This window comes from Athene noctua, chromosome 22 (genome assembly GCF_965140245.1).
Source record: "Athene noctua chromosome 22, bAthNoc1.hap1.1, whole genome shotgun sequence".
NCBI classification, from domain to species: domain Eukaryota; kingdom Metazoa; phylum Chordata; class Aves; order Strigiformes; family Strigidae; genus Athene; species Athene noctua.
Window position 1 is genome coordinate 4,744,862 of NC_134058.1, and position 26,411 is coordinate 4,771,272.

At 43.6% G+C, this 26,411-nt stretch overlaps 1 protein-coding gene across 5 annotated transcripts in view; it reads left to right on the forward strand.

The window, feature by feature from the left end:
* Positions 1-25,089, forward strand: part of SPSB1 (splA/ryanodine receptor domain and SOCS box containing 1) — a 38,537-nt gene extending 13,448 nt beyond the window's left edge. For all 5 annotated transcript variants that reach the window (XM_074925003.1, XM_074925004.1, XM_074925002.1 and 2 more), the window contains 2 exons: positions 18,593-19,421; positions 23,013-25,089. In XM_074925003.1, the coding sequence (XP_074781104.1) occupies positions 18,728-19,421; positions 23,013-23,140 (822 nt within the window). In that variant the 5' untranslated portion in view covers positions 18,593-18,727 and the 3' untranslated portion in view covers positions 23,141-25,089. The remainder of the gene's footprint in view (positions 1-18,592; positions 19,422-23,012) is intronic.
* The last annotated feature ends 1,322 nt before the right edge of the window (positions 25,090-26,411 follow it).

Consider the following 26,411-nt stretch of genomic DNA (forward strand, 5'->3'; position numbering starts at 1 on the left):
AAGAGCAAGATGCTTATGTATTCTCCCAGGTTAGATGGTGTGAGTGGCATTGCAGAACATAAATTTCAGTTTGTTTCCAGTGGAAGCCCATTGTACACCACAGCATGGCTGCTCTTCCTGATGTTTTCAGTGCTGTAAAAGCTACCATCTCTTGCCCTAATGTGTGAAGTGCCAGTAAATCCACTTAAAGCAGAGCACAGTTGACCTACCCTTGTGACTACTTGTGACAAATTTCAGTGCCACTGTTACAGGACTGGACTTGAACATGTCTAAAAAAACCTGTTATATAACAAACTCATGATGATCCTGACTTGACTGTTCTTCGCTGAAAGAGTCTGTACTAGGCTAGGGCTTTTTTTCCTTTAGCTGCTGGCTGGATTGCAAGCCATTTATGCCCAACCACTCTGGAGGTGTGCTGCCACAGTGTGACTCTGCTTTTTTTGCCCTAGGAAACTGCTTTGCATCTGGAGACTTGGAGGGGAAGAGGGAGTTGGAAGATGGGGGTGTACTGTGGACTTGAGCAAGCCAAGGTGCTTGATTGCACTGGGTTAGCAAGTTTGGATATGTTTGGACTCTTTACTTCAACTGGCTGTCGCAGCAATTGGAGAAGAGAAATTGCATCTTCCGGCTATGTTGTTGCATTTGGAAAGGGTTTTTCCACAGCTTTTGTTAAGTTTCAAGGGTTGTTGTTCCCAGATCAAACTTGAGTAGAAAACATAAGGCTGCTGCCAGCTTTCTGTCACAGACACCTTTTATCTTGCATTCATCTCTTCCAAGCAGATGCTGCTTTCATTTCTTCTACTTTTTTGTTACAAGAGTAAAATTAACAGCCCTTTGATGCAGGGGAAGAAGTTGTATTTCAAAGCAAAGTACCTAGTTAACTTTGATAATAAAACTGTTGTTTTTATCTTGAAGGTAATTCGGTGTTCCTTTGAAACAAATCTGAGGGTTGGAAGCTCCTGAACCCTGCTTGCTCTAAGTTAACATGCCCTCCTTGCCTGGGAACATCAGAACTTTTTTTGAGTGGGAGGTATAGATGAAGCTGAGCTTCTCAAGATGGGGCTGCACATGGGGAAGAGGGTGGCAGACATTGATGCTGATGCAGTTTTCTTGCAGATGGCTTTCCTTCCAGCTGATCATAAGCTGCAGTGCGTGGCTAATGGTATCACAAGAGTGCCAGCTGCATAGCTGAAGGTGGAGCACAGCAGGGAGAAGGAGCTGAAGAGGACACAAGTCTTCAGACACTTCATTGTGGTAGTGAAGCAATCTGTATCCTCTAGCCAGACAGTGTTGTTTTTCCCAGTCCACCCTGCCCTCACTAGCCTTCCTGCTTTCAAAGACTTGTACTGAGCATGAGGTCTGTATGAACATCCAGCTTCTGGCTTTCATCTTTTCCACTTATAAAAGATGAGCTCTGTTCCTGTAAGGTGCAATACTTCCTAAAGGGTGATGTGGCTAAGCTGCATGCATTGGGAGGGCTGTTTCCAAGGGGGATGTCCTTGGACGGAGGGCAGCTGATGGCTAAGGCTGAGCCATGGCATTGCTCATGTAGCGGGTGACTTTGGGGAATGAAGAATTTCTAAACTTAGGCCATGACTGGCTTGGCTAGTGGTCAGGCCATGAAAGAAAAGATGTTGCTGTTATTTAACGTGTTATAAGAACTATCTGATGCAGCAGAGGCACATCTAATGTGTAGCTAATGGGTCCAAGATCTCATCTGAGAGTGGGGGCTAGGGAAAATATATTTTAGAAAATCGTGGAAGCCAGATGCCTTTGGAGATGAATTGCAAAAGGCACTTTGAAGGTGGCAATGTTTTCATTTCATGTCTGCCTGGTCCTGCTGAAACTACCAGACTTATTGAGGGCAGCCACTTTTGTGTGTAGGCAGGTGCTGGAGGCATTGAAGAATCTGACAGGCTTTCAGGTTAGGAAGCCTAAGCTTGATTTAAAGAACCTGTCATGATTATGTGATGAGCTCCTGCTTTGGATGCATGTGCAGGGGTGTTGACTTCTGAAAACATCCTTTTGCTATGTGAACAGAATGGTTTCCTAAACAGTATGAAAAAAAAATCACTTCCTCAGTGACTCAACTGTCTCCTCTTGTGAGGTTTTTGTCTTCAGTGGTGACACCCTCAGTCTCCACAGACCTCAGGACAGGAAAGACCTGAATCTGTAGTTTAAGCTGTGAAAGATTGACTGGGTCTTTATACATGAGGATGTAATTTCAGTCCTCTTTTTCAACAATTTACATGCTCAGGATAGACATCTGGGTATACGTTGTAGAGGGGATGCCGAGTTTTTCCATGTGGCAAGGTAAGACAAAAAGACCTGTGAACTAAATCTGTGTCTATATTGCTTAGAGTAATTCACTGTCCAGTAAGAAGGCACTAAGAGCTAGTACAAGAGGCTGAACTGTGTGCACTTGTTTAGAATTTAACCTGAAACTGGCTGATTAAGAAACTGAAATAGCTTGAACAGGGAGGAAGATGCATAATCATATGTATAAGGAAAAGTTTTGTCACCATGAGGCTTGTCAAGCATTGGAACAGGTTGCTCAGAGTTGGTACAGTCTCAGTTCTTGAAGGTTTACAAGAGTAAACTCGGTAAAGCTCTCGGTAACCTAGTCTGACCCTGCTTTGAGGAGGAGATTGGGCTGGAGACCTCCTGAGGTCCTTTCCAGCCTGGATTAGTCTGTCGTTCTGTGAAATAAGCTTGTGCAGTCATCTTGCTGTAATATTTTCAGAAGAGTTAAATTCTGGAAGTGGGTAGGCTGCTTCATTAGCTGATAGACAACAAGACTCATTTGCATAACCAGGCTAGAATCTGGGATTTTGGGTGGTTTGTTTCCCAGTTTGTCTAAGAAAACTCTTATAACCAATTTGTCCTACAGATTGCCCTACAACACAGACGAGATTGATTATTTGTTTCAAGTCCCAGCTTCACTACTAAGACTTTTTTAATTTAATGAAATATTCATACTAAAAAGCTTTCTTCCAGTCTTGTCTGTGTCAGAGGTGAGCTACAAACCAGAACTTGGTTCTGATATAACTACCCCCTATCCCACAGCATTGCTGAACACTTAGTAGTGACAAGTTGTTTTGCTTTGACAATAGTATTGTTCTCTTGAGAGGAGGCTGTCCTTGGAAGAACACCAGTGTGTCTGGGCTCTCAAAGCAGCCACATAAGCTTGCTTTATCCTCCTCTGAGCCCATCCATCCATGTGTCAAGAGGTCATCGTATAGGGGTTATTTTGTCATAGCAATTGGCAGTACTTGGTACAGTGCTATGCCTCTGAATCCTCTGAGGACTTGCTGCAGAGCTGTGGGCTGGACAGTGCAGTTGTTTGTCCCTTCTGGGATGCTGAGAGAACGTGGTAGGACGCATGGTAGGCATAACTGAGGGGTCCTTTCTCAGGGAGTTGTGAAGGACTAAGTTTTAAGAAAGCAGACAGTACACTGGCCAAGCAGCTTCCCTCTGCTTTCTGGCTTTATAGGATGGAACAGCATTCTGAATTGTCCTTAAGATGTTTGGGATGTGGGGGGAATGATTAACAAGGCAAACTATTGTTCTGCTCAGTGTTGTAGGAAAAAGTTCATATCCCTTAAATCCACAGGATGACAGATCTGACTTGCAAGGTATAACTAAGATCAGTCAAATGCAGCTTTGGAAGATGTTTTTTCTTCCCAAGCAATCCTGCCCAAGGCCTTAGCAGTCATGCTGTCTACCTTTCAGGCTTGTTACATGATGTTCGGTAAGATAAGATGTAAAACAACAGCTACTGAACTGCAGTGTGTCTAGGCTTGGCACTTAGATTGACTGCTTGATGTCAACCCCTCTCTAAAGAGTGACATGACTGCCCATGATAGGCCAAAGGAGCACAATTAACTTCATCTCTTGACCTGGTGGTGAAAGGGTGGAGGAAAACCTAATGTACAGGCTGAGGCAGGCTGCTGGTGACAAGGTACTGATAGCAGCAGGTTTTTAGCTGGTGGGAGGAAAGAGCTTGGGGAGAAGTTTTGCTTGTTATGCTGCATCCTCCTCTGCCCTTTCCTCTACTTAAAGCTCTGCATAGATTGGGTTATGCTATAGCACTGGTCACGTGTAGGAAGAGGTGGTAGGTATGTGGAGGTCCTTAACTGCATTAAGCTCCAGGGTTATAAAATGAATTTTCTTAAGTCTCATGATTTGATTGTCATAATATCTGATCAGGTGAGAAAGATTCAGTCAGGAAACTCATTATCTCCTGACTGAGGGGCTGGCTTATTTCCTCCCTGAAAAACAGCAGCAGGCATGCATAGTTGGGTGGGAGTCTCTCTACATCCATCAGCCTGACTGGTGGGATTGCTGTGACAGCAGAGGTCAACACGGTGACTAAATGCAGACTGTAAAAGGGAGGATGAAAGGAATGAACTTGAAGTGGATCATGATTGTTGAATGTGAGGAAAAGGATGCCAGCTGAGTTGCTGAGGATGCAAATGTAAACTGTAAAACTGGAGGAGAAAGAAAAGTTAAGTTTTGCTTTCTTAAATGTCAGGGACAAAGCAGCTTTTTGTGAGGAGGAACTGAATACTGCCCTGCTGCGTATCAAGTGTGCTGGGCCTTGGAGTTTCCTCCTCAGTAGCACATAGTTTGTGGGGAATTTTCTGTGGTCCTGTTGTTCACCTTTTGCTCCAATTCTCTCCCCATGATGCAAAAATGAGAAGTGTGCAACACTTTCATTGACCTTCTACTTGTACAAAAGATGCTTTCTCCTACATGGTAGGTTGGTAGTGGTATGGCTGCCTGTCTAAATGGGGGGAAATGCAAATCCAAGGAAGTGATGTGCTGAAGCAAGAACTTCAGTTCTGCACTGTAAGGCCCTGATTTTCCTGTGACGGCATGTGCTGCTCTGCCCTCTTTTGCAGGGAACAGTCTTCTGTTTGTGGTGCTGTGAGAATCTAATGCTCTGCTTGGAGGGAGCAGAAACACATTATTGTAATGGACCAAAAATTGTTCATTTCTAGCGTATGGCCCAGATAGCCCATATGCTTTTTCCATAGCGCTGATGTACAAGACACTTGCACAACTTCCCCTCTGGCATAGATGTATTTGATGTAGATACATGTACTGTAGCTTCAGACACAATAAACGTATTTGAAGGCAACAAGCTGAGTAATCTGGTGTTTGGCAGCTGCCCTGTTGTGGTGATTTTTGGTTTGCTGTTAGCAGTGCTTGTGACATCTTTAAATGAAAAGAGGAAGGAGGAGGCAGTAGCTGGGCAACCTTAATGTTAAAATAGCTCAAACTGCAAATGGTTTTCCTGAGAGAAGGAATTTGGCTGGATTCTACATGTCTACTGACAGAGTATGCTGTATTGCTTTTAGGAGCAGGGATCGCAGTCCTCACAATCGGCTGTATACCTTACATTTTCAAGCCATCTAATTGAGAAAATGCTGCTTTTCAGGTCTACAATACCCAGATCTGTGACTAATACAGTAAAAGCTGAGTTCCTGTTCTCATGCAGGTATTAATACTTGGTGTGTACTAGGTGACTTCATTCAACACTTGACTGTTTATGGAAGTGTTGTGCATTGCCTTTACCCACTGAAAGTAGCACAGCAGCTATGCTAGAAAAGAAATAGGACTTTTAATTAACAGTCCCAGCAACTGGGATACCACAGTTCTAGTTGTAAGCCTATGACAAGCCCAACTGTGTTGCTTGCCTCATTCCTTCAAACACACAGCGTATGAGAAAGGCTTTCTAAAAATTTGCTTCTAGGCAAAGGAAAGCTAAAATAGGAGGCTGACCTCCCATGAACTGGGAGAGGATAGCACAAGATGCAGCTGTGTAAGTGTCTTTGCTCTGCCCTGCTGTCACCTAGGAAGGAGACAGAAGGGGGAGTTTTGGTAGGTGACTGCTGAGAACTTGAACGAGGTTTTCTTTTAATGCAGCTGCTGTTAGCAGTAAAGTGCAGTAATTCCTTGTTGACTGTTTCAAGGGGAAAGCAGTGCTTTGTTAACAAAACCTTTGTCCTGATAGCTTGTTTTGTTGGCTGATCCTTGCAGGCATAGCAAAAAAAGGCTTTTAATACAGGAGTGGAAACTTTGGACAGAGGTAGAAACATCAAGCTTCATTCTTTCCACCCACTGCTCCCCTCCCCATCTACTGATTATCAGACAAAACTAATGAATCAAGATAATGAAATGGACATAAGGGATGGACTGTGGCCTTTGTAGGCTGCAGATTAATAAGTGGAGAAATAACTAAAAGCAGGGAGTTCTTGTGCAAGAGGGTGGTTTATTATGGATTATGTGGGCTGCTTTAATGCAAATAGCTCTGAATATAAACATCCACTATTTAAAATTTACAGTGGCTTAATTGTGGAGGAAATGCCTTTCTAAATGCAGCCTATCTTGGGATGTGATGGCTCCAGTGCTGGAGGGAAGGAGGGAGAAACATTAGGCAGGCATGGCAACTTGGCCAGGTGCTGACTTGATTTTTCAATGCTGAAGAGTTTACTGCTCCACCTTTTGAATGGCTTCTGGAGAGTAGTGGCTGTCAAAATAATTGCTGCTTGCTTCTGTTCCTCTTGAGCTGGGGCAAATGTCTGTAGCACAGGGTAGTGAAACAGCTTGGGGAACACAGTCCTCCTGGATTGGTTCCCCAATTCAGTCTTCAGTGTGATTGCAGTAATGTTTGCAGTGTGAGGGAGTGGGATGGGAAGGGCTGGAGGAAGAGAAAACAGTAACTAATAGACTGTTGGACTGTGGCTTCTGTTGTGCTGGAACAAGGCCTGACCTGCTGATCCTTCTCTGGTCCAGTAACTATAGTGAAAGGGTAGACTGTCCTGCTTCCCCTCCTTCTCCCCACTTCCAGATCACTTTTCAACAATGTCTCCTGAGTAGCTGACCAATCAAGTCACTTTGAAATACTTTTGAATGGGAAGCTAAGGCAGACCAGTGTTGTAGTTTAACTTTGTCAGGGCAGGTACCTCTTGAGTCCTTTGTCATTCCTGTTAATTATCCTGATACGACTTGGACCGTCCTTTGTTGATAACTCCACAACTTAGGTTTTAAGGCATGTTCAAAGGCAGACTTTGTAAATGCTTGCTCTTATGACTCTGTGAGGATGGATGAAGTAGAGCTCTGGAAGACCCTGGGACTTCTTCCTGAGTAATGATCTAACCTACAGGTCCTGAAGATAAGCTCAACCATGCTGGCTGGATTAGCACTTGGCTGTCTTGGAGCTGCTAAGCTACATGTACAGATAAAATGGCAGCTGTGTTCTCTGAAAGTTTTTATCTAAGGGCAATATTATATGGTATCTGAACAGAAGTCTCAGTATAATCCTTGGTTATAGAAGAATTTTTAAGAACTGGACTGGTTTTTAATTTTAAGAATGTGTAGCTGTAGAAAAGCAGCATAGAGTTGGCTGCTAAAGGACAAGAAAGTTCTAAGACAAGTACTGTTAGACAGTGTACTTGGTACTTCAGTCCTGCAATTTACTCCTTCAAGTGCAACTTTTATAAAACTGGGGTTTTTGTGTTTGCAATTTGCCAATAATAGATTTCAGCCTTTCAGGGATGTGAGGCTTTTACTGGAAGCAGTGTCTGTTTACATTCAAGGTCTTAATAATGTAAGGAAAAAAGCAATTGGAAGTGGACAGGTACACAGGTGTAAAAGGTGAACCTCTGGACAAGGGTGATCGAGTTGCATGTGACCTTTCTTCCTGCTACCTGTGTGACTTATTTCCTATAGTACTTAATCTGCAAGCAGGTCATAGTCATCTCCTGAGTGCTTGTGAAGAAATCATAACTGTGAAAACAGTCTTTTACAGGTGATGTCTGCCGTGCAGTTGGTGTATCTATGCTAGCCTAGTTTTTTCTCCTTGGAATAAGCTCTTCCAAGACACTAGCGCATTTTTCTTAGGGCAAGGACTGCACTGGAGCCAGCCTTCCATAGTTGTATCAGTCTTTTAGTACAAGCAAACTTCATCCCCAGAAGATGGTTTCTTGACACGAGCAATAAGGGAAGACATCACTTGTCTGATGGATCTAGCTTGGAAATGGTACCAGGAGCTAAAAAAGTGTGACTTTGCCAAACGTGACCAGTAAATGAGAACCTGGTGTATGGGAAGTATGTCTGGGAGACATTTGATCTGATGCTGCTGTGTTCTCTAAATGGGCATCCACATGCAGAAGCGTGCAGGGAACTTGCTGTGCTGGTGGAACATGTAGCTGAAGTGTGATAGCCTCCCATAAGCTGCTCAAACCAGTGCATCGGCTGTGAACAGCCTGTGCTCCAGACTGGCTGCGCTGATGACAGTGTACAAAGCACCTGGAGTGGGAATAGGGCAGTACAGAAGGGCATAGTAACTTCAACATAACTAGTTCTTCTCCAGGCTCGCTGTCTGCAGTGGCTGCATTGCTTTGTGCCTTTGCTGTCACATCTCCCTATACTTTCTCACAGGAAGAAGGGAACTGTGTGGATCTTCCTGCTCCTATAATACCATGTACAGGTGCTGTCTGAGCTCAAGCCTAATTGCCAAACCACAGCTGATTTTTCTATTTCCTCTGAAATAATCTGTCTGGAGTGCAGACCTATGGCTCAAAGCTGAACTTGGCATGTCTCATCAGCAGTATGTCCCCACTAGAGCCTGTCCATCACTTCTGCATTAAAAACAAGTGTTGTCTGCAATTCATTTGTATGTATTGCTAACTTGAGAGCCACTGGCAAATGGTTAGACTGCCAGCTGAGCTGACTGTCATCTGAGCATGTGACAAGCTGTTTTGAGGCACCAAGCATGACTCAGATGCTGAATTCTATCTGGAACACCAGCTCATCAAGTCAGCCTTCTCTGTTTGTAACAGTTGCCTGTCAATACTTGCTAGATTAGAGTTGAAAGTTGCTTCTGGAAAATAGCACTTCAGCAGCTGGCTACAAATACTCTAGACCAGCAGGAAGTTAGAGAGGAGCAAAGGGGAGAGGTGTAAGGAAGGTCAGTGCTGCAGCTGCAGATGTGGGACATGGGAAGGGACACTGGCAAAGTTTCTCAGTGCTTAGCTAAGATGCAGAGTTGTCAGTTCAATGTGGGATGGTAAATTCTGGTCTCCATCCTGTCTTATGGGGCAAAAGCCTTAGTTGGCTTTCTGGCCTGTTCAGTCAGCTCCTACTCACTGTGCATACTTTACCATGGATTCTCGCAGACCCCACAGTCAACTTGGCAACCCTTCTTATGCCACATAATGCTGCTTACTCTGCACTGCTGGCACTTGTGTGCTTGTGTGGCGGTGTTCTGCAATGTTAGGGATATGTGTTCAGAGTAAATTTCTTTTGTACAAAGGGCATGCTGGGAAACCAGAGTAAATTGCTTGACTCCTTTTAACATCTCTATGTTACACTACCTATAAATGAGCTACTTCTAGTCAGAGTTTCATTGTCCCAACTTCAAGATGGTTTTTACAAAGTAAAAACCACAGACTGTGAGTAAGGGTGGAAAGGAAATGGACACATCAGACAAGAGGATAAGGAGAAGCTGTGCTGTTGGTAATGCAGAGGTCTGAAGCCAGCACTAGTAACTGTTTAACCTACAAAGCTTTCTAATCCTGCTGTCCTCAGAATACTAAGGACAATACATCTTCAACATAGTTTTGGAAAAGGTACAAGAGAATTGCTTTAGAGTACTGGTTGAAGTAGACTGGCTATAGGAAGATGGAACCAACAGTGCCTCATGCCAAGAACATAATGGCTTGCAGTGACTGAGTCATCTAAGAAGCTGATCCCAGCTTCTTTATGGATGCAGATTACTAGCACTCAAGCTGGCTTCCTCTGCTTCTCCAGGGAGGCAATGAAGCAGAGGTCCTGATGAGATATCTTACTACCATTTGTCCTTTAAGGAACAAAAGTCTTGAGTCCAACATCTTGTTATGAAATGATCCTTTTCTGTACTACACTACAAGGTGTGCTTGGGCATGTGGGATGGAAGTCATGGATTGTGCTGGTGGACAGAGCCATTATGTCAGTATGGCATGCTGATCTTAGTGCTGTGCCTGTGAGTACATGTTAGTCATGAGTGGGAGAGGCTGTAGAAGAATACATGTTTCACTGTGATTCTGAAAGCTTATTAGGGAAGAGTCTGTCACTTTAAGTACAGGGTTTGAATGAAAAGGAGAACTTAACTCCAAATATCTGACCATATTAAGACTTGATGTCCACCAAAGATGGCATTGCTAGAGCAGGCAGATGGCTGGAATCTGTCTCTGAAGCTATTTTAAAGACCCTTGAGGAAACATTGTGTCTGGTCGTTAACGTGCAGTTGGCCTTCATAAGGTACCTGGAAGCTACCTTACGCAGAGCTGTGAAGGGTCTAATGACCTTTCTGAAACATCCACTAAACTTCCTCTATGAGGAAAACCAGCCTGAATCCACTTGTTTCATTCAAAGAAATACCTTCGTTTCTCTGCAACTGAAATTGCCATTTTTAACTAGGGTTTAATAGGAGAGAAGATCTCTGGCAGGAACTTGTGTACTCCTTTTGTCTGAGTTACTGCCATACATTACAAATATGAAGTAACCTCTCTTCTGTTGCTTGGTAGTATTTTCTTCTAGATTATGCAGCACTGCAGTTAACAGGAACTGACTGGGTAGGTGGACAGTGGAAACTTGCTTTAGTTGGTTTCTAGTAAGTGGCTGAGGATGGGTGGTTGTTACTTCAGGTTTTACTTTACTCAGATATGCTGCTCTGAGTAACTTCAGAGCTTTGCTTTGGAGAACTAGACACCATACATGATGTAAGAGGGCATGCTGCCTTTATCATGCATTGCAAATATAGCTACAAAGCTTCTGCAGAAACTGTCTGAATCACCCCAGGGAGAGAGACACGAGTGCTCTGTTCACACAGACAAGCTGATTCTTAGTGGTTACAAGTCCTAGCAGCATTCTTGGCTTCCCTGGACAGAACCTTTTTCTGGTATATCTCAGGGTGGGTGTGCTTGTGCCTCATGTAAGGAAGAGCAGAGCTCTTGGTGTCTATTTTGTAGATGAATGAGGCTGGTCACTTAGGAAGGTGGCTTGTTAACTTTGTAGTTCAGGTAAATCATGAATTGCCAAGTACCAAGTGTCTTGTTCTCCTGATCCCTGGCATATCTTGAGCACAGTTATTTGTCAGGGGCCTCTTACTCTGGATGATTTTCCTTTCTGCTGTTTGCTGGGACACGTGCCATCTTAATTCTTGCCCAATCTCTTGTGATCTCAGAGTGACTGCAGTTTCACTTTCTGTGGAGGCCACACAGCCCTGCCAACAGCTAAACCTGCTGAGCCAAACGGCTTCTGCTCTTTGGTAGGTGGGGCTGAGGAAGTTGCCCCTGTGGCAATCTTCTCTGTGTAGAGCAAGAGATAGCAGTGAGGCTGACAGTGCGGCCAAAACCAGTGCTATGCAATGAGGGTTGCCTGCCCAGCCCTGATCTAAGCCAAATTGCAACACTCCGAAACTTGTTCTAACCATGTTGTTCATGCAGTTGGTCCTGCCACTTGTTCTGTAGCTGCTTGGTCTCTGCTAACACAGCACTGGAAAACTTCTTCAACGGCATAGGTGAGCTTAGTCTTTTCCTGAGGTTTGATCAATGTTTAGTGGGTGGTAAGAGTGCTAAAGCCAAAATGCTGGTGAAGTGATTGCATCGGTGCTGGACGGGCCGTCACAGCCTTCCTGTGACCAGTTCCTGCACTGGGCAGAAATCCAGAGTGGGACTACGGTGCTATGGTTTTGAATTAACATCAGGGAAAATGGAGTGTCTTGGTTCTTTGGGGGCTAAAGCTTAAATGCTATTTGAGGCATGTTGAGTTCTTCTCTCTCCACCCCAGTTAAGATGTTTCATAGCACTGCTGATCCATCTTGGCTTTTAGCTTTATTTTACAGAAGGTTTATGTGATCAAGGGATCTGTTCTTCTTGGCACTAGCAAGGGAGAAAGGGGAAAACCTCTGGTGTTGAAAGAGCTCCCAGAGATCACGTTAAAGCACTGTGAAGGGTCTTTGTGGGGAGTTTCTGACATACTAGTTGGGCGCATATCTGAAGGATGTGAAAGGTGAGCCCAAGTAAGCTGCTGCCAGCATGTTAATCAGCAAACTAGGAGTAGTGTAGCTCCTTTGTCTGTTGGTTTGTGGGATGAACATTCAGCCAAAACAAATGGACCAAGTTTACTTAATGTTTTTTTAGTAAAATCATGGAAACCTGAGCAAAACTACAGTGGGATTTTTAGTCTCATTTATTAGTATTGTCTGGGATCCTTTAGGTTAGCTTTCCAAAGCTGTAAGCAAGTAAATGACTATGTGCAGAATATGTATTTTCTTACCTTCTCCTGAGGTGTGTTCCAGGCTGGAGATTTTTAGGGTAGGGCTCTGATTTATTGTAGAGCACCCAGAGTATGCTAGGTGTTAAAGGTCTAGCCTCTTATCTGTAAAAGTTGATTTAATAAATATTATAGGGGTGAAATAGAGTCACAGTAAACTGACTGGAAGAAAGAGACTTGAAGTAAAACTGGATCGGGAATTGAGGCCTTTCAGAGCCTTCATGTATTCTTGTAATTGTTCCAGACAGGTGTCCTATAGGTGTTGAGCTGTAGAGCAAGGGATGACCTATGAGGAGCCATGGGTTTTCTGAACTAAAGTTATCAGACTTCTTGTACCTGTTTGAAGTGTTTCTGGTCTTTCTCTCTGGTAAGGTCTGTAACTGAAGGAGAATGTCTTGCCACTGTTCAGCCTCAAGACACAGATGGTTTTAGTGGCTGAGTGCCTCACAGGTGCTTAAACAACTGCAGACATCTTCCAGTAAGTTTTCTTATTTCTTCTTCCCCTTGTTTTGGAGAAGATCCTTCTAGAGCTCTATGCTCTGGATTTTTTCAGTTTTGAACAACCAATGCTATGCTGAGCCTCTGACAACACTCTGGCAGCTCAGGAGGTGAATTGATTAATGGAACCAGCAGTGACAGTGACTCCTGAATGTCTAGTACTAATACTTTGTCTTGTGTAAAGATGTTGGATTGGGACTTTGAGGGCTCTTGTTGCTGTGCAAGTTGCTGAAAGTCTGCACAGCAGCCTGTTAAAATTCCTATGTCACTGGGAGCTACCTGAAATAACCTCCCACTGTGTGATAAAACTCGCATGGGAACAACCTTTTTTGGCTTCAGATAAAACAATGAGGGCATTTTGGGTGAGTATTCTTGGGTTTAAGATCACTATTGATAGCTTGGAGTGCATTTCTAGTGTGTGTTCAGATGAGGTGAATGGGTTTGAGTGCCGGCGTAGGCAGGAATGAGGTGAATTAGGAGCAATAAGGAGCCTTGTTTTGAGTGTGGATGACGTTTTTTTTAATCAAGTTGTGTGAAGTTGTGTGAATTGTTTAAGGGCGTTGTTTAGCCTCATGTTTGCAAGGGGTTCCTCTAGGTTCTGGGGGATGATAGGGGAAGTGAGTATCTGAAATCAAGATTTAGTTGATTCATACAGGGGGGACTAAATATTCTGCAGTGGGTAGGGAAGACTGCTACCTGGATGACATCTGCCTAGCTGAGTCCTTGGCTGTGTTTTATGAGGTTCACTACCAGCTGGAGGGGCTAAATGTGGCCATGGGCACAGAGTATGGCCCTGCTCTGTGCTACACAGCATTTTAATGAAGTAAATCAAGATGACTGCCTCAGCTGGAGAGGTCTGGTGGGCAGTTATTTAGCCTTGTTCATGTCAATGCCTAAACAGAAGTTGGACACCAACTCTGTTCTACCATATAGATTCTCTTCTTTGCAGAGCTGTGTTCTTCCCATCTGGCAGCAGGGTTTCTGACATCTTCCATTGAAATGTCTCTGCTGTCTCCTGACTTGATCTATTTGCAGCAAGCAGTTGTTTTGAAACCTGGCATATCTTTCTAGTGTGGCAAATTGCCTACTTGTTCTGAACAGCTAAACTGAGGGGAGATCTAATTCTCACTGAAAATAGCAGTAAACATTTCTCTCGGAGACACTCTTGTAACTTCATTCCAAAGCTTTTAAGCCTAGAAGGTTAACAGTAAAACAGAAAATAGCATGAGAGCAGAACAGTGTCATGGGGATAAGCTTATGTTTATAAAGCAGAATTGCAGCAAGCCTGAGCTGTTGATATGATAGATAAAAGCACTTTCAGTGCTTATATTTGTACTTAAACCTGTAACAGTTCAAAGGTTTTGAAGTAGCTAATTCCCTAGCATATCTCTTCATTTATGACTGGCTATGTCTTATATCACACTGCCTAGGGCATTAATCCATTAATTTAAGAGGGTTAGCTTTTCTGTATCTGTCCTGCTGAGGGAAAGTGCCTGTATTGTCTTATGCATGAAGAAGCTTTTCCTTTTAAAAAATGAGGGCATAATTGTGCTTCCTGACTAGGGCAAAGTGCTGCTCTGCAGTTCTAGACCAGGCTACTGCCCGGAACAGCAGAGCCAGCTCTGGCAGGAATCATTGCCTTGCCCTAATAAGGACCCATGTTGCACTTAAATCTTGGCATAGGGTGCTCAGTATCTGGCCCAATCTCACTCTAATCGACCCCTTTGTTCCAATTTTTTTCCCCTTTCTCTTCTTTATTCTGGCTGTTGTCCTTCATCTAGTTTTAATAGTCTGCCTGGACAGTCATAACTGATGGAGGTGATGAGTGGTGCTGGTGCTCAGGAAAGGCTGCTTTCTCTGGAGCAGGCAGTGAGAGGGTCTCCCATCCCATGTGCTTCACAAGACCTTGTTGTCTCTCACTGTGGTGATTTCCCCTTCTGGTGCAGCAGCCTTGAGAGAAATACAATGAAGCTTATGTTGGCAAAAGGCAAAAAGTCATAATGAGCAAGGCATTGTTTTGCTAATGAAGAGCAGAGTTGTATTCTCTTGAGCATTCTGTGCTTCAAAGCAGTCTGCACCAATATTCCAGCTTTGTTTTGGTTCTTGCTTCCTATGCAGTCTTCTTGCATGTATTGTACAGCTCTCAGGAAACCTCTGCCTCTCCTTCTGCCAGTGTTTTGTTCCTTTATCCTAATCAAAGTTCCAACAGTTGAATTTCCCTGTAGGCTTCCAAGTGTACTTCAGCTAGTGCCTTGTTGGCAGCCTGTGTCCATGTGCCAGAGGCCTGGGGAATGCCAGGTAGTTCATCTGGTACTTTCTGTCGAACACCACATGATTCAGTTCTGTCTCAGCAGCGTTATGGTCTTTATCCCAGCCTGAGCAAATGACTTATGCTGAAACTTTTTAAAAATGATTGCTTCTGGTCAGTGTTAATGTGCCTTTCCCAGGGAAAACCCCTGTTAGTGACTTCACAAATCTCTTCATACCAGAGTTGGTGTCACCTTTGGGGTATGAAACTGAGAATTTGAGTACACACAGGCATGAGGGCTTAAAGATGGGGCAGTGGGCTGATTGGGAGGAACTGATGTTAAATCTTTGAATAACTGCATGCAATACATGTCCTGAGTTGAAAAGGTAGCTCAGTTGGTAGTTGGGTTTGTAGGATTCATTGTGGTGTTGTGACAGTATCTGGGAGAGAGTTACAACAGTGTACTTGAACTTGTACACCAGCAGCTCAGCTTATGTCTGTATTGGCTTGTTCCTGGGATCCCTTGGTTTAAGATATTGCTGTTCCTTAGGCTTACAGAGCAAGGGAGCCTGTATCCATAGAGGCTGGGAGTGCTTCTATCATGGAAACACTTGGGTCCAAGTACCTGAGCTGTGGGGCAGAACAACTAAATAATGTGTTGGGGGAAGGTGATGCACTGACATCCAGTGACTGGGCCATCCCTCAGTTGGTTTTGCTGTTACTTGCTTATTTTCAGCTGTTGACCAGCTGGCTTACATAATTTGGGATTTGTTTTCATGTTGTGAATGGTACTTATTTAATTTCCAGGATCTCTGTTTACCAGCTGATAATGTGATTGGACCTTACTTAAATGACAGTTCTTTAATAAACCATCTTCTCTCTCAGCGCTGTATGTCTGAGGTCTCCTGACAGTTTGCAATGGCTATGCTGCTGCCTAGTAATGTGCATTGGGATGTGACTTTTAAAGAACCTCAGGCTTTTTCCTCTCCGTACTTGAAAAAATAGAGGGGAGGGAAGGAAAGGAAAAGTCTCTTAAGAACTACAAAATTTGAGCTCACTGTTCCAATAGCATGACCTGGACTAGCAGTAAAAACCTGCAGGAAAGCTGATGAATTGATCCCTAACCCAGAGTATGCATGAGCCTTCCTGGTCACCTTTTAGCTGAAGCCTTGCTACTTATGTCCAGTAACCTTATTTTTAAACCAGATCGGATTCATGCTCTATTTTCTATGCCAGATGAGGTCCTTGGTTGTGAGTAAGTGTTGTGACTGTAGCTGGCAGGAGCCCTGCATGATTGCCTCACTTCAGGAAATGTTAAAATAACACTTTTTTTTCTTAGAAAGCTAGTTTGCTCCCCTCCCACTTCTAATAGCTGCCCCCAGTTTGGCAGCTGTTTTACAGAGGGTTGTTTGTGTTGCTGAGTGAGAGCAGAGACACTTCGGTGGATGCAGTGCTGGAGGAGAGGTATGCAAAGTGAGCTAGTATCTCTAGCCAAGCTGGCTTAAACTTTTTAGAGGTTTCTCTGAAATTTGGAAGGAACAATACTAAACTGTGAGAAGAATCTTGCTCCTCCCTCTGGACTCTGTGTCTGAAGCTGGGGATTTTTTCCTCTTGGAGAAGAGAAGCTGCCCCAAGTGAAGCTGCTTGTTTGAGAAACCATACAGCAGATTTATCTGCTCTCATAACTGTAATAATTCAGTGGGGCCCATAGTACTAGTAGCTGCTGGAATGGGTGTCCCCTGAGGTGGAACCCAGCAGGTTTTGTCTGTTCTGGACGTGCAGTCAGGCCTCCAAGGTACTTTAGCAAAGCTTTAGTGGGGTTGAAGAGAATTATCTCCTCAAACTTGTATCAATGGCTGCTGGCTGCTTGGCCAGCTGACCTGTGGAAGGTTTGTAACTCTCCAGATGGACAAGCTTTCATTTTTATTGCCTGGTTCCTACTTTGTTTGACTGCTATGGGGACATGGTTTGTGGACAATGCTTTATTCTTTTTTGGAACTGTTTGTGCTGAGGGAAGAAAATTATTTATGGCTGGATAACAACAGGCAATACTCGTGTGCTGCTTTGCATATGTAGCCTTTACTCTAGGGGATGCTTACATCGTAGAGGTTCCCCAAGAACTTACAACTGTTAGCCAAATAATGAAGGCTGGAATTTTGTTGTCTTCAGCTAATATCTGTTGGACCTGGGAGTGCTGCAAGGGAAGCACTGGAGTACCAGCTAGGTGAACACAAAGTGGTCATCTAATGTGTTACAGGAATAAGCTGGTTTGGACCCTAGAAAAACATTGCAGGTACTAGGCCTGTTCGTAGTGCCTGTTTCACTGGCCAGTCTGTGATCCTCTTCCTGAGCTAGAACACAAATATATCCCTTCCAAAATGCAGCCTGCTTTCCTTTCCCTGTAGTGGAACATACTTATGAATGTTTTGCATTCTGAAGGCTAGTCCCAACCTCTCTAGAGCAGCAGAGGGAGAAGTTTATTCAGTAATGCCACTTGTTCCTGCTAGGGACAGCTCAGGCTAAAGCTCTGCAGAACCATTATTCATATAAACCAGTCCCTCACTACTACTCAGCATGTTACTACAGGGTCCAAAGACCTGTAGTGTGACATTGTGTTGGGGGAGGGAGGTACGCTGGCATCCAGTGACTCTGCCATCCCTCAGTTGGTTTTGCTGTTACTTATTTTCAGCTGTTGACTCTCTGGCTTACATAATTCAGGATTTGTTTGGATGTTGTGGATGGAACTTATTTAACTTGTAAACACAGGTGTTTGAGAAACTGAAGAAGCTGTTGAGACTTTTTCTGAGCATTAAATGCCTTGTGTGTTTTGGCTCCATTGTGGATAGCTCCAGAGATGACTTTGGCAGAAGAAATTCTCTATGGAGGTTGGAAGGAGCTGGAGCAGTGAACACCAGTGGGCAGTCTGGGCCCTCACTGGGATGTCTTGCTCAGCCTGACCTTGTGGTATGAACTAGGGCCGGGAAACAAGGCAAAACTATGCTTATTCAAGGCACTCTTTTCAGTCATCCTACCAACTGAAGACTATCAGGAAAAATTTTAGTCTCAACCATTACTGGGTTCTGAGTCTTCTGCACTGAATTAACTTATTCTCAAATTTTCCAGCCTGGATGACATACAGGTGATTGTGATGTAAAAGCAAGGTTTGCTGGAGGCAGCCTGAATACATATGTGCTCTCTTAAGGTTTAGTGATGCAGCGCTAAGGAGCAGTGCAGTCACTATAAAGAGAAGGTGAGCTCTGGTGGCTGACTATCTTCCTTAGACAAAGGAGCAGAAATTCAAGTGCTTTTCTGAAGGGGGCATTAGAAACATAGTACCCATTTATTTGATTTATATGCTATGCAGAGTGTACTGCATAAGTAGCATGCATTACCCTTCCTTGCTGGTGGAAAGGAAGGATAAGCTGTCAGGATAAACACATGAAAACTGTGCTCTGTAAAAGTTGCATGTGAGGCTGTGTATGCTAATGCTTAACTTCTCTCGTTTTCCTTTCCTTCTATTAGGCAATACTGACTGGTGCACATCTTGACAAGGTCTCCTAGCAACCTTTTCTGTAGGGCTGAATGACAGCAGGAGCGGCCGGGTGAATCGATGAGCTTGCCCTGGGAGCCTATAAATAGGCAAAATCAGAACACACAATGGGTCAGAAGGTCACAGGTGGGATAAAGACTGTGGATATGAGGGATCCTGTATACAGGCCCTTGAAACAGGAACTCCAAGGACTCGACTACAGCAAACCCACTCGTCTGGACTTGCTACTGGACATGCCTCCGGTATCATATGAAGTCCAGTTATTGCATTCATGGAACAATGACGATCGCTCACTGAATGTATTTGTGAAAGAGGATGACAAACTTATATTTCACCGGCATCCGGTGGCTCAGAGTACAGATGCCATCAGAGGCAAAGTGGGGTATACACGAGGACTCCATGTGTGGCAGATCACGTGGGCCATGAGGCAGCGAGGCACGCATGCTGTGGTCGGGGTGGCAACGGCAGATGCCCCTTTGCATTCAGTAGGGTACACGACACTTGTAGGAAATAACCATGAATCTTGGGGGTGGGACCTTGGGCGCAACAGACTGTACCATGATGGCAAGAACCAGCCAAGTAAAACCTATCCTGCCTTCTTAGAACCAGATGAAACTTTCATTGTGCCGGACTCCTTCCTGGTGGTTCTGGACATGGATGATGGGACACTGAGCTTCATTGTAGATGGGCAATACATGGGTGTTGCCTTTCGGGGACTCAAAGGGAAAAAGCTATATCCAGTGGTGAGTGCAGTGTGGGGACACTGTGAAATACGGATGCGCTACTTGAACGGACTTGACCGTGAGTATAACTCCCTCTATTTGTTCTAGCAACACAGATCTGCATGCTAGTTGAGTGCAAGCTGGCTGGGGAAGGTTTTTATTTTTCTAGAGAGGGGAGGATTTCATGTCAGCACTAGGATTGCTGGATACAGCTCTGAATCCTTAATGGCCACTTCAGGCTGTACACAAGTACTGTTACCAGAGCACTGCAGGGAGCAAGCAGGGTTTGGGGTGGTAGCATGGTGGGAGAAGGTGATGCCAGTTGTCTGTCTAGAGGTGACAAACCTTTCTATATTGTTACCAAAGTACCTGCAGGAATGTCCTGACAGTTGCATTATTGGCAATGTAATCCTGTTATCTCTTTACAGGAAACACTGAGGGACAGTCACCTTCCTTCAGTGGGTACTGAAGGGATATTTAAAATCCCTTGCAGACAAGAGTGGGAAGATCTGTCCCTATATTAAGGAAATGGGGATGTCTCATCTTTCAAACAAGTAGCTCACTTCTCTGCTGCTTTCAGGGCAGGGTGTGCTCATTTCTAGTGTGGGGCTGGACACTATAGCCAGCCCAACTTGCATGCCAGGCCTTTTACTAATAGGGTCATCAATCTCTAGCTAAGCTCAGTAATAAATTTGGCTGTCCAAATGTGTCTGTTATCTCTCATAGTCAGAAGTAGTTCCTATGGGACCAGACTGTGATTCAGTCCTCTGGGTAGCGTGGAGGAGACAGGTGAAGGAAGTGGATTAAAATCTGGATTTATGTTGTTACTGAAATAATTTTGGCAGTATTGATACAGAAAGAGTAGCATTTCCCCCACGTTCCAGAACAGTGTCTGCCCAAATGCTGTAGCCTGCTGGGCTCTTATCTGTGCTTTGAACATGTTCTAATGCTGAGTCAGCAATGGCAAACCCCTGTCAATGGTGACATGAGGTACAACAAAGCTGACACTGGGCACCAGAAAAACAGAGCTGTCAGAATAACTAGGAAAGCCTTGTAAAGGGATAGGAGCAAAATCCACAAGTGCTTTGAGAAATAAGCTTCAACTCAGCAAGACCAAATAAGAGAGTTCTTGGCAGAGCGTTTTCTCACCAAAAAAAGAGAAACCTAGTTCGTTTTGCCACAACAGTTTACAGAATGGCAGCAGCTCCAGTAACCAGGTTTTTCTGAAGGGTCAAAGCCAAAATCTGCAGCTCCCCTCAAAGCCAGCAAGTTTGTGAAGTTGTTGGCACAGAACTGTGCTTAGCAAGGAAACGGCCACCTCCAGTACTGGATTTGGTTGTAATGTGCTCTCAGCATAGGAGTGAATTGTGGGCACAAGGCCAGAAATGACGGGACGCTGTTTTGGCACAGACAGAAAGAAGGTGTCTGGCTCTAACCACTTCTGAGCATTCAATAGCAACACTGTCCAGTGATTGTAGTGCTTGTGAATAGAAGGAGGTCAGATATGTGTGTGCTTTCTCTTTTGGTCTTGAGGTCTCTGGTCAGACTGGATTATCAGTGCAAACTAGATGAGGACAAAGTTCTTGTTCTTAGTCTCTGTGGGAAGAAGATCCTCTCCTTCTAAGGCCATTAAAGTGGAATGTATTTGTTATGTTAATGTCTATAGGCTTCGAAGGTCAGGGCCCTTGTCCTCTGGGATGCTGGCTAGACAATGCCTTTGTCCCAGCTATCTCTGTAGGAGCAGGAGGAATTGGGACAGACTTTGAATACAGCATATTTGTACTCCAGTGGTTTAAGAATAAGCTATATTGAGAAGTGCCAAAGGAGCACTGCCAGTAATAGGCTTCTCTGGCAGTACTGCAGTCAGAGCTGAGACCTGTCTCTGCGAAAGAGGCAACATGGATCCTGAAATAGGTCATGAGCAGACAAGATCAGCAGTACCTTGGGCTGAGTGCAGCCATGTTTTCACTTGTGGCACAGAACATCAGTCACAAATGGTAGGGTTTGGGAAGCAACAGCACCGCCCTGACAGATCTGTTTGCTCTCCACCCATCAGTGCAAAAGAGGTGTGCATATAGAGGTATGATTGCTCAGGAATGATTAATGCTTGAAGCACTGAGAAAACTGTGGAGATCTGCTAAAAAAAAAAAAAAAAACAAAACATTTCACTGCAGCTTCTCCTGGAGCAGGTAATAGCTTGTGATCCATAGTAGGGAAGGAGAGGAGGGAAATAGGGCATTAGTTCAGCTCTGGCTGCTAACTTGAGGAGAGAGACCAATTCAAGCATGCATTTCCTGACTTTGTTACCAAATCTCTCCTCAACTAACAAACCTCTTTCTCACAGACTTTTTTTTTTGCCAAAAATTAGATAAAAATTAGCTTTCTCCACTTTTCATTGGAGGTGGTTTCTACATGGAGCAGTATGAACTGTTTACTTTTTCCAGAGTAGAATCAGGAGTGGCCTGATCAGAGGCTACTGACAACACTCTTCTGATTGAGTTTTTCACTGTTAGCTGTTGTCCTTTCCCTTCCAGGTTCAAAGATTTGTAACCACCTTACTGATGGAATGAATTCTGGTTAAAAATGTGATTCGTGTGACCATGCTTAGAAAAACTAAGCTTTCCCTGTCTCTCAGTGGTTTAAAACAACTGTATGAAGTCAGATTAATTTGACTTCTCAGCCAAACTTTTCCATTCCTGTAGATGTTTTTAGGTGTCTGTTCAGCCCAAGATGCCTGTAAAGGAAGCTTTCTAATGGTGCCTGTTGAGCCCTCAGGCTATTAGAAGGATGTCCAGTTATCTGCTTAATTTGGGATGTCTTTGTGTTAGCCTTTCTTGGGGAAGGAGAAACCCCTTAGGCTTGAGCAGCATGCCGTGTAAAGGTGAGCTCTGATGGATAGAGCAACAGAAGCTGTGAGAAACTAATCTGTCTGTCTTCTGTGCAGCTGCAATGTGTTAACTCTGGCTTTGACCTTAGTCCTCTGTATGTTGTGAATGACTCTTCAGCATCAAAAGGCCCCATATGCCATTCCTGAAAAACTAGTATTATCTTGTTCAGTGTTTATAAGTACAGGATGCAAAAAAAAGATAGCCAAAGGCTTGTATCTTTCCCATGTTTGACATGGGAGGGAATCCTCTAATAGAAAATGTCACAATACAGGTAGTGACATGAAGCTTTGACAGATGGCTTTGTTTTTCATGGGAAGTATGTAGTACAAATGAAGGGTTGACAGCTGTTATCCTACTATATGAAAGACAAATCATGGTACTTTCTGGGTACACATACCACCTGATGCTGTCAGAGTGCTGCAGTCTTTTTAGTTCACGGAGTCCCTTACAAAGGTTTTTGGATGCTGCAGTAAGAAGCACAAGCTAGAAGATGTGTTCTGACCTGAATGAATGGGATTGTGGAGGGGGAACTTCCTTTAGGATATTCTAGTATTTTTTTTTATTCACACATGTGTATGACTTAACTTCTACAGAAGCATCATGCTCTGCCTGTGTATTTGAGCTGAGGTTGATGATAGTGAATGCTAAATGGGCTTGGGTCTTGCAAACATGCCAGGCATTCACTCTTCTTGCTCAGTCTTTTCTGGGGGATTTTTAGAACTAGCAAAATGAATGTGTAATTTGTGGGTTGGGATGTTAATGTCTTGGGTCTCTTTTCCCAGCTGAACCACTGCCTTTGATGGACTTGTGTCGGCGAGCTGTGAGGCTTGCTCTGGGCAAGGAAAGACTGAATGAGATCCCTACACTGCCACTGCCAGCTTCCCTCAAGAGTTACCTGCTCTACCAATGACCTTCATGTTCAAGGACAGAGTTGGAACCAAGGCAAAATGTTGAAGCTGACCCACTGAGCAATGGGTTCTCCACCCTTGTGTCATCACTACTGTTGGAGCTCCATGGCCAAAGTATTCCTGCCATTGCTGAAGTCTGTGTGTGCCCTTATTGGCAAGCTCTCAAGTAATCCTTGTTTCACAACTGAGTGTTTAGTTCTTTGGAAGTCACTTCCACAGCACACTTACTAAAGGAACATTTACAGAAGTTCTGTGCTTCCCTGCTTATCCTGATAAAAGGCTGTACTGCATCCTTTGGGTTGTAGAGTCTAGGAGGGAATGATTTTTTTCTGCACCAGATAAAGGGAAGAACATAACTTGGGGTAAGGGAAGGCATTAGTTGTGGAAATCTTAAGACCAGGTCCTAAGAACAGAAAGGCATAGGGTGGCCAGCAGAGTTGGGAAGAGTCTTGAATACCAAGAATTAATTGCTAAGTTATTAAAAACCAAAAAAAAAAATACAACCCCGAGCCCTGAAACACCAAAATCAAGAACCATTCCACCAGGACACTTTTCAATTTGGAGAAGGTGTTTGTGGGTGATGTTTAGCTCTGCCAGGACTCCTCACCATGTTCTAATGTTATTTCATAGATCGTGAATCCTTTTTTGTTTATCACCATTGCTTTATCAGTTCTCCTCTTACGGTTTTGACTCAGTTGATTGAGCAGTCATACTGTGTCTTCACCTGCTCTCTTCTTCCTGACTTAGAACTGCAGGTTGTAGTCCAGGATCAGGGGTTCCTTGGTGATGTGGGGACAGGGAAGGGACAAACTTCTCCTGCAGTAGTGTGAGACAGGCTGTATGAGCTGAGATTTCACACAGCTATAGGTCCTGCCATCTTGGGTCTGCTTTCCCTGTAACCTATTCCACGTTAAGGCTTTAGAGACACATACTAATGTGTTTCTCTAATGGCTCTACCAGGGAATTCTCTTAGATAAGCTGCTTAAAGTCATCCAAACCAGGCTTTGTTCTGTCATAGACCATCAGCATAATCTCCACTTAACTATGCAGCAGGAATTGTTCTCTGTTTCTTATTTGGGGGTGGCAAGTTGTCCCAGGAAGGTGGTACCACCAGCAGATGAGAAATCCAGAAGGTGATTGCTGCAGAATGTAACTTGTGAGACTTTAACAGGGGCCAGTGGGGTGATCTTTGGGCACAGGAAGAAACTGAACCCCCTCAGAATTGGGGGTGGGAGGCAGGAGAGAACTGCAATAAACAGGACAAGCAATTCAGGCACATCAGCACATCCCAAATAGATTTTCACCTCAGTAGCCAAGTAAAGAGGATGACACTCTTTTTACTAGCAGGAGCTGCTCTCTTGACCTCTCCACAGGTTACTATGCTGCCTTTCTGGGGTTATTTTGCACATTTCTTTGTCTTGAAAAATGTTTGTGTGGTTGGGTTTTTTTGCTCTTGAGTTATCCCTTTGGTTCTGTGTAGGTACAAATGAGTTTAGTTGTTGAAAATGTTAATATATATATATATTTGTGGTGTATGTATAAGAACATGTTTTAAACAGCTGCTGTAGGGTACCTTTTTTAAAATAAACTACTTGCATAGTATATTTTTTAAAGCACAGAATTGGTGCCAAGACTGGGTGGGGTGTGATGTGCCCCCTTTTAATCTAATATTATATGATTTTTTTTAATGTAGGGGTTTGTACTAGTTTCTGTTACAGGGTGTGACACAAGAAAATTCAGTGTGTATGGAGCCCTACTTGGTTGCCTTCAACTTGAACCAGTGTCTTCCAGAACTTGAGGGAAGCAGCTGTGTTCTCTCTACTTCTAATGCTCTTTGTCCTCCCTTGTTTCCATCTCTTCTCACTTCACCATTACATGGCGTTGTACAGTTTTAAATTCTGACTTTCTATTTTATGACTGTAGATAATACTCAGTTACCTAATAAACTTTATTAAATATTACTTGATGCTGGTTTTATTTGCATGAAGTGATCAGAGTTCTTTATATCTTATATATATATAAGATATATATACTATATACTATATATATAGATATATATACTATATACTATATATATATACTATATACTATATACTATATATATAGTTACTGCATGAATGGTGATCTTATTCCCAAGAAGCCAACCCAAACAGATAAAGCAAGGGCTGTTGTGGCCTTGTCTCTGCTTGGAAGAATAACAATTTAAAGCTGGAATCTAAAAGGTGTGTACAGGTGGAGGGCAAGCTGCAACTGTTGGTATGGGGTGGTAGGGTGTGGTAACCAGAGATTTTTGTACAGCTGCCATTAGTGCTTAAAAAAGGCTACTCCAGATGGAGTTGAATAAAATCTTTGAGACAGCAGCCTCAGCTTGCTACTTTAACTTGGTTTACAACTGATTTATTATGTCATACTCTCTCTTCCTTCAAATAGATTCAATAGACAGGGCTCTGATTATCTTGCCAGACATGATGCATTGTTCAGGCTTGCAAACTTTACTCCTAGATTACAGCAAACAAATTTTTCTTCCAGAAAAGAAGCTCATATGAAAACAAATCCCTAATCTACTACTTTATGTTGATACCTGATGTGGTTTTGGTGTTTTTTTTTAAAGAGATGGTGGCTAGAAGAAAGAAAAAAAAAAAAAAAAATGGTGAGGGCTGAAGGGATCCCTAGCCAGTAGAACAGTACAGTTAATTACAGAAGGTGCTGTGGCAGGCTAAGCAGAGTGTTGGGAGAGCTATTCTTGTATCCTGTGTGCTTGAAAAAAGACTGATTTCACTCAGTGTGTTTTGGGTAACCTCTTCAAGTCATGAACTTGATTTAGCTCAAGTCACTTGGTATTAGTTTTCAGTCATTTCCTACCCACTGCTGTAAATTGCTGTGTTTTCATATATTTTAAGATCTGTTTGCACAAGAGGCTTCATTCCTGGGCTCTGAGGAAATATGGATTATGTTGTTTGTGGAGTACAAACTGCTTGCTTGCTGGTTGTGCCTTCAGTCTCCTCCAATTCCAACCTGTGGAATACAGATGCGCTCAAATTGTAGCAGCAGTTAGGTGAAGCCTCTCAAAACTGACTGGAAGTGAGATGACTTGGTACTTCTGTCAGTTATGACAAAGGCTTTAATTCACCCTCCTGTCCACACACTTTTCTGTCTTCCCTGCAGCTACCAACTTGTGTGTGGAAACCAAATGATTAAATCAGTTCACACACACTAGGATGTGTGAGGCTCAACTAAAGCTCAGAGGTATGCTTATGTACTGCCTTATAAGGG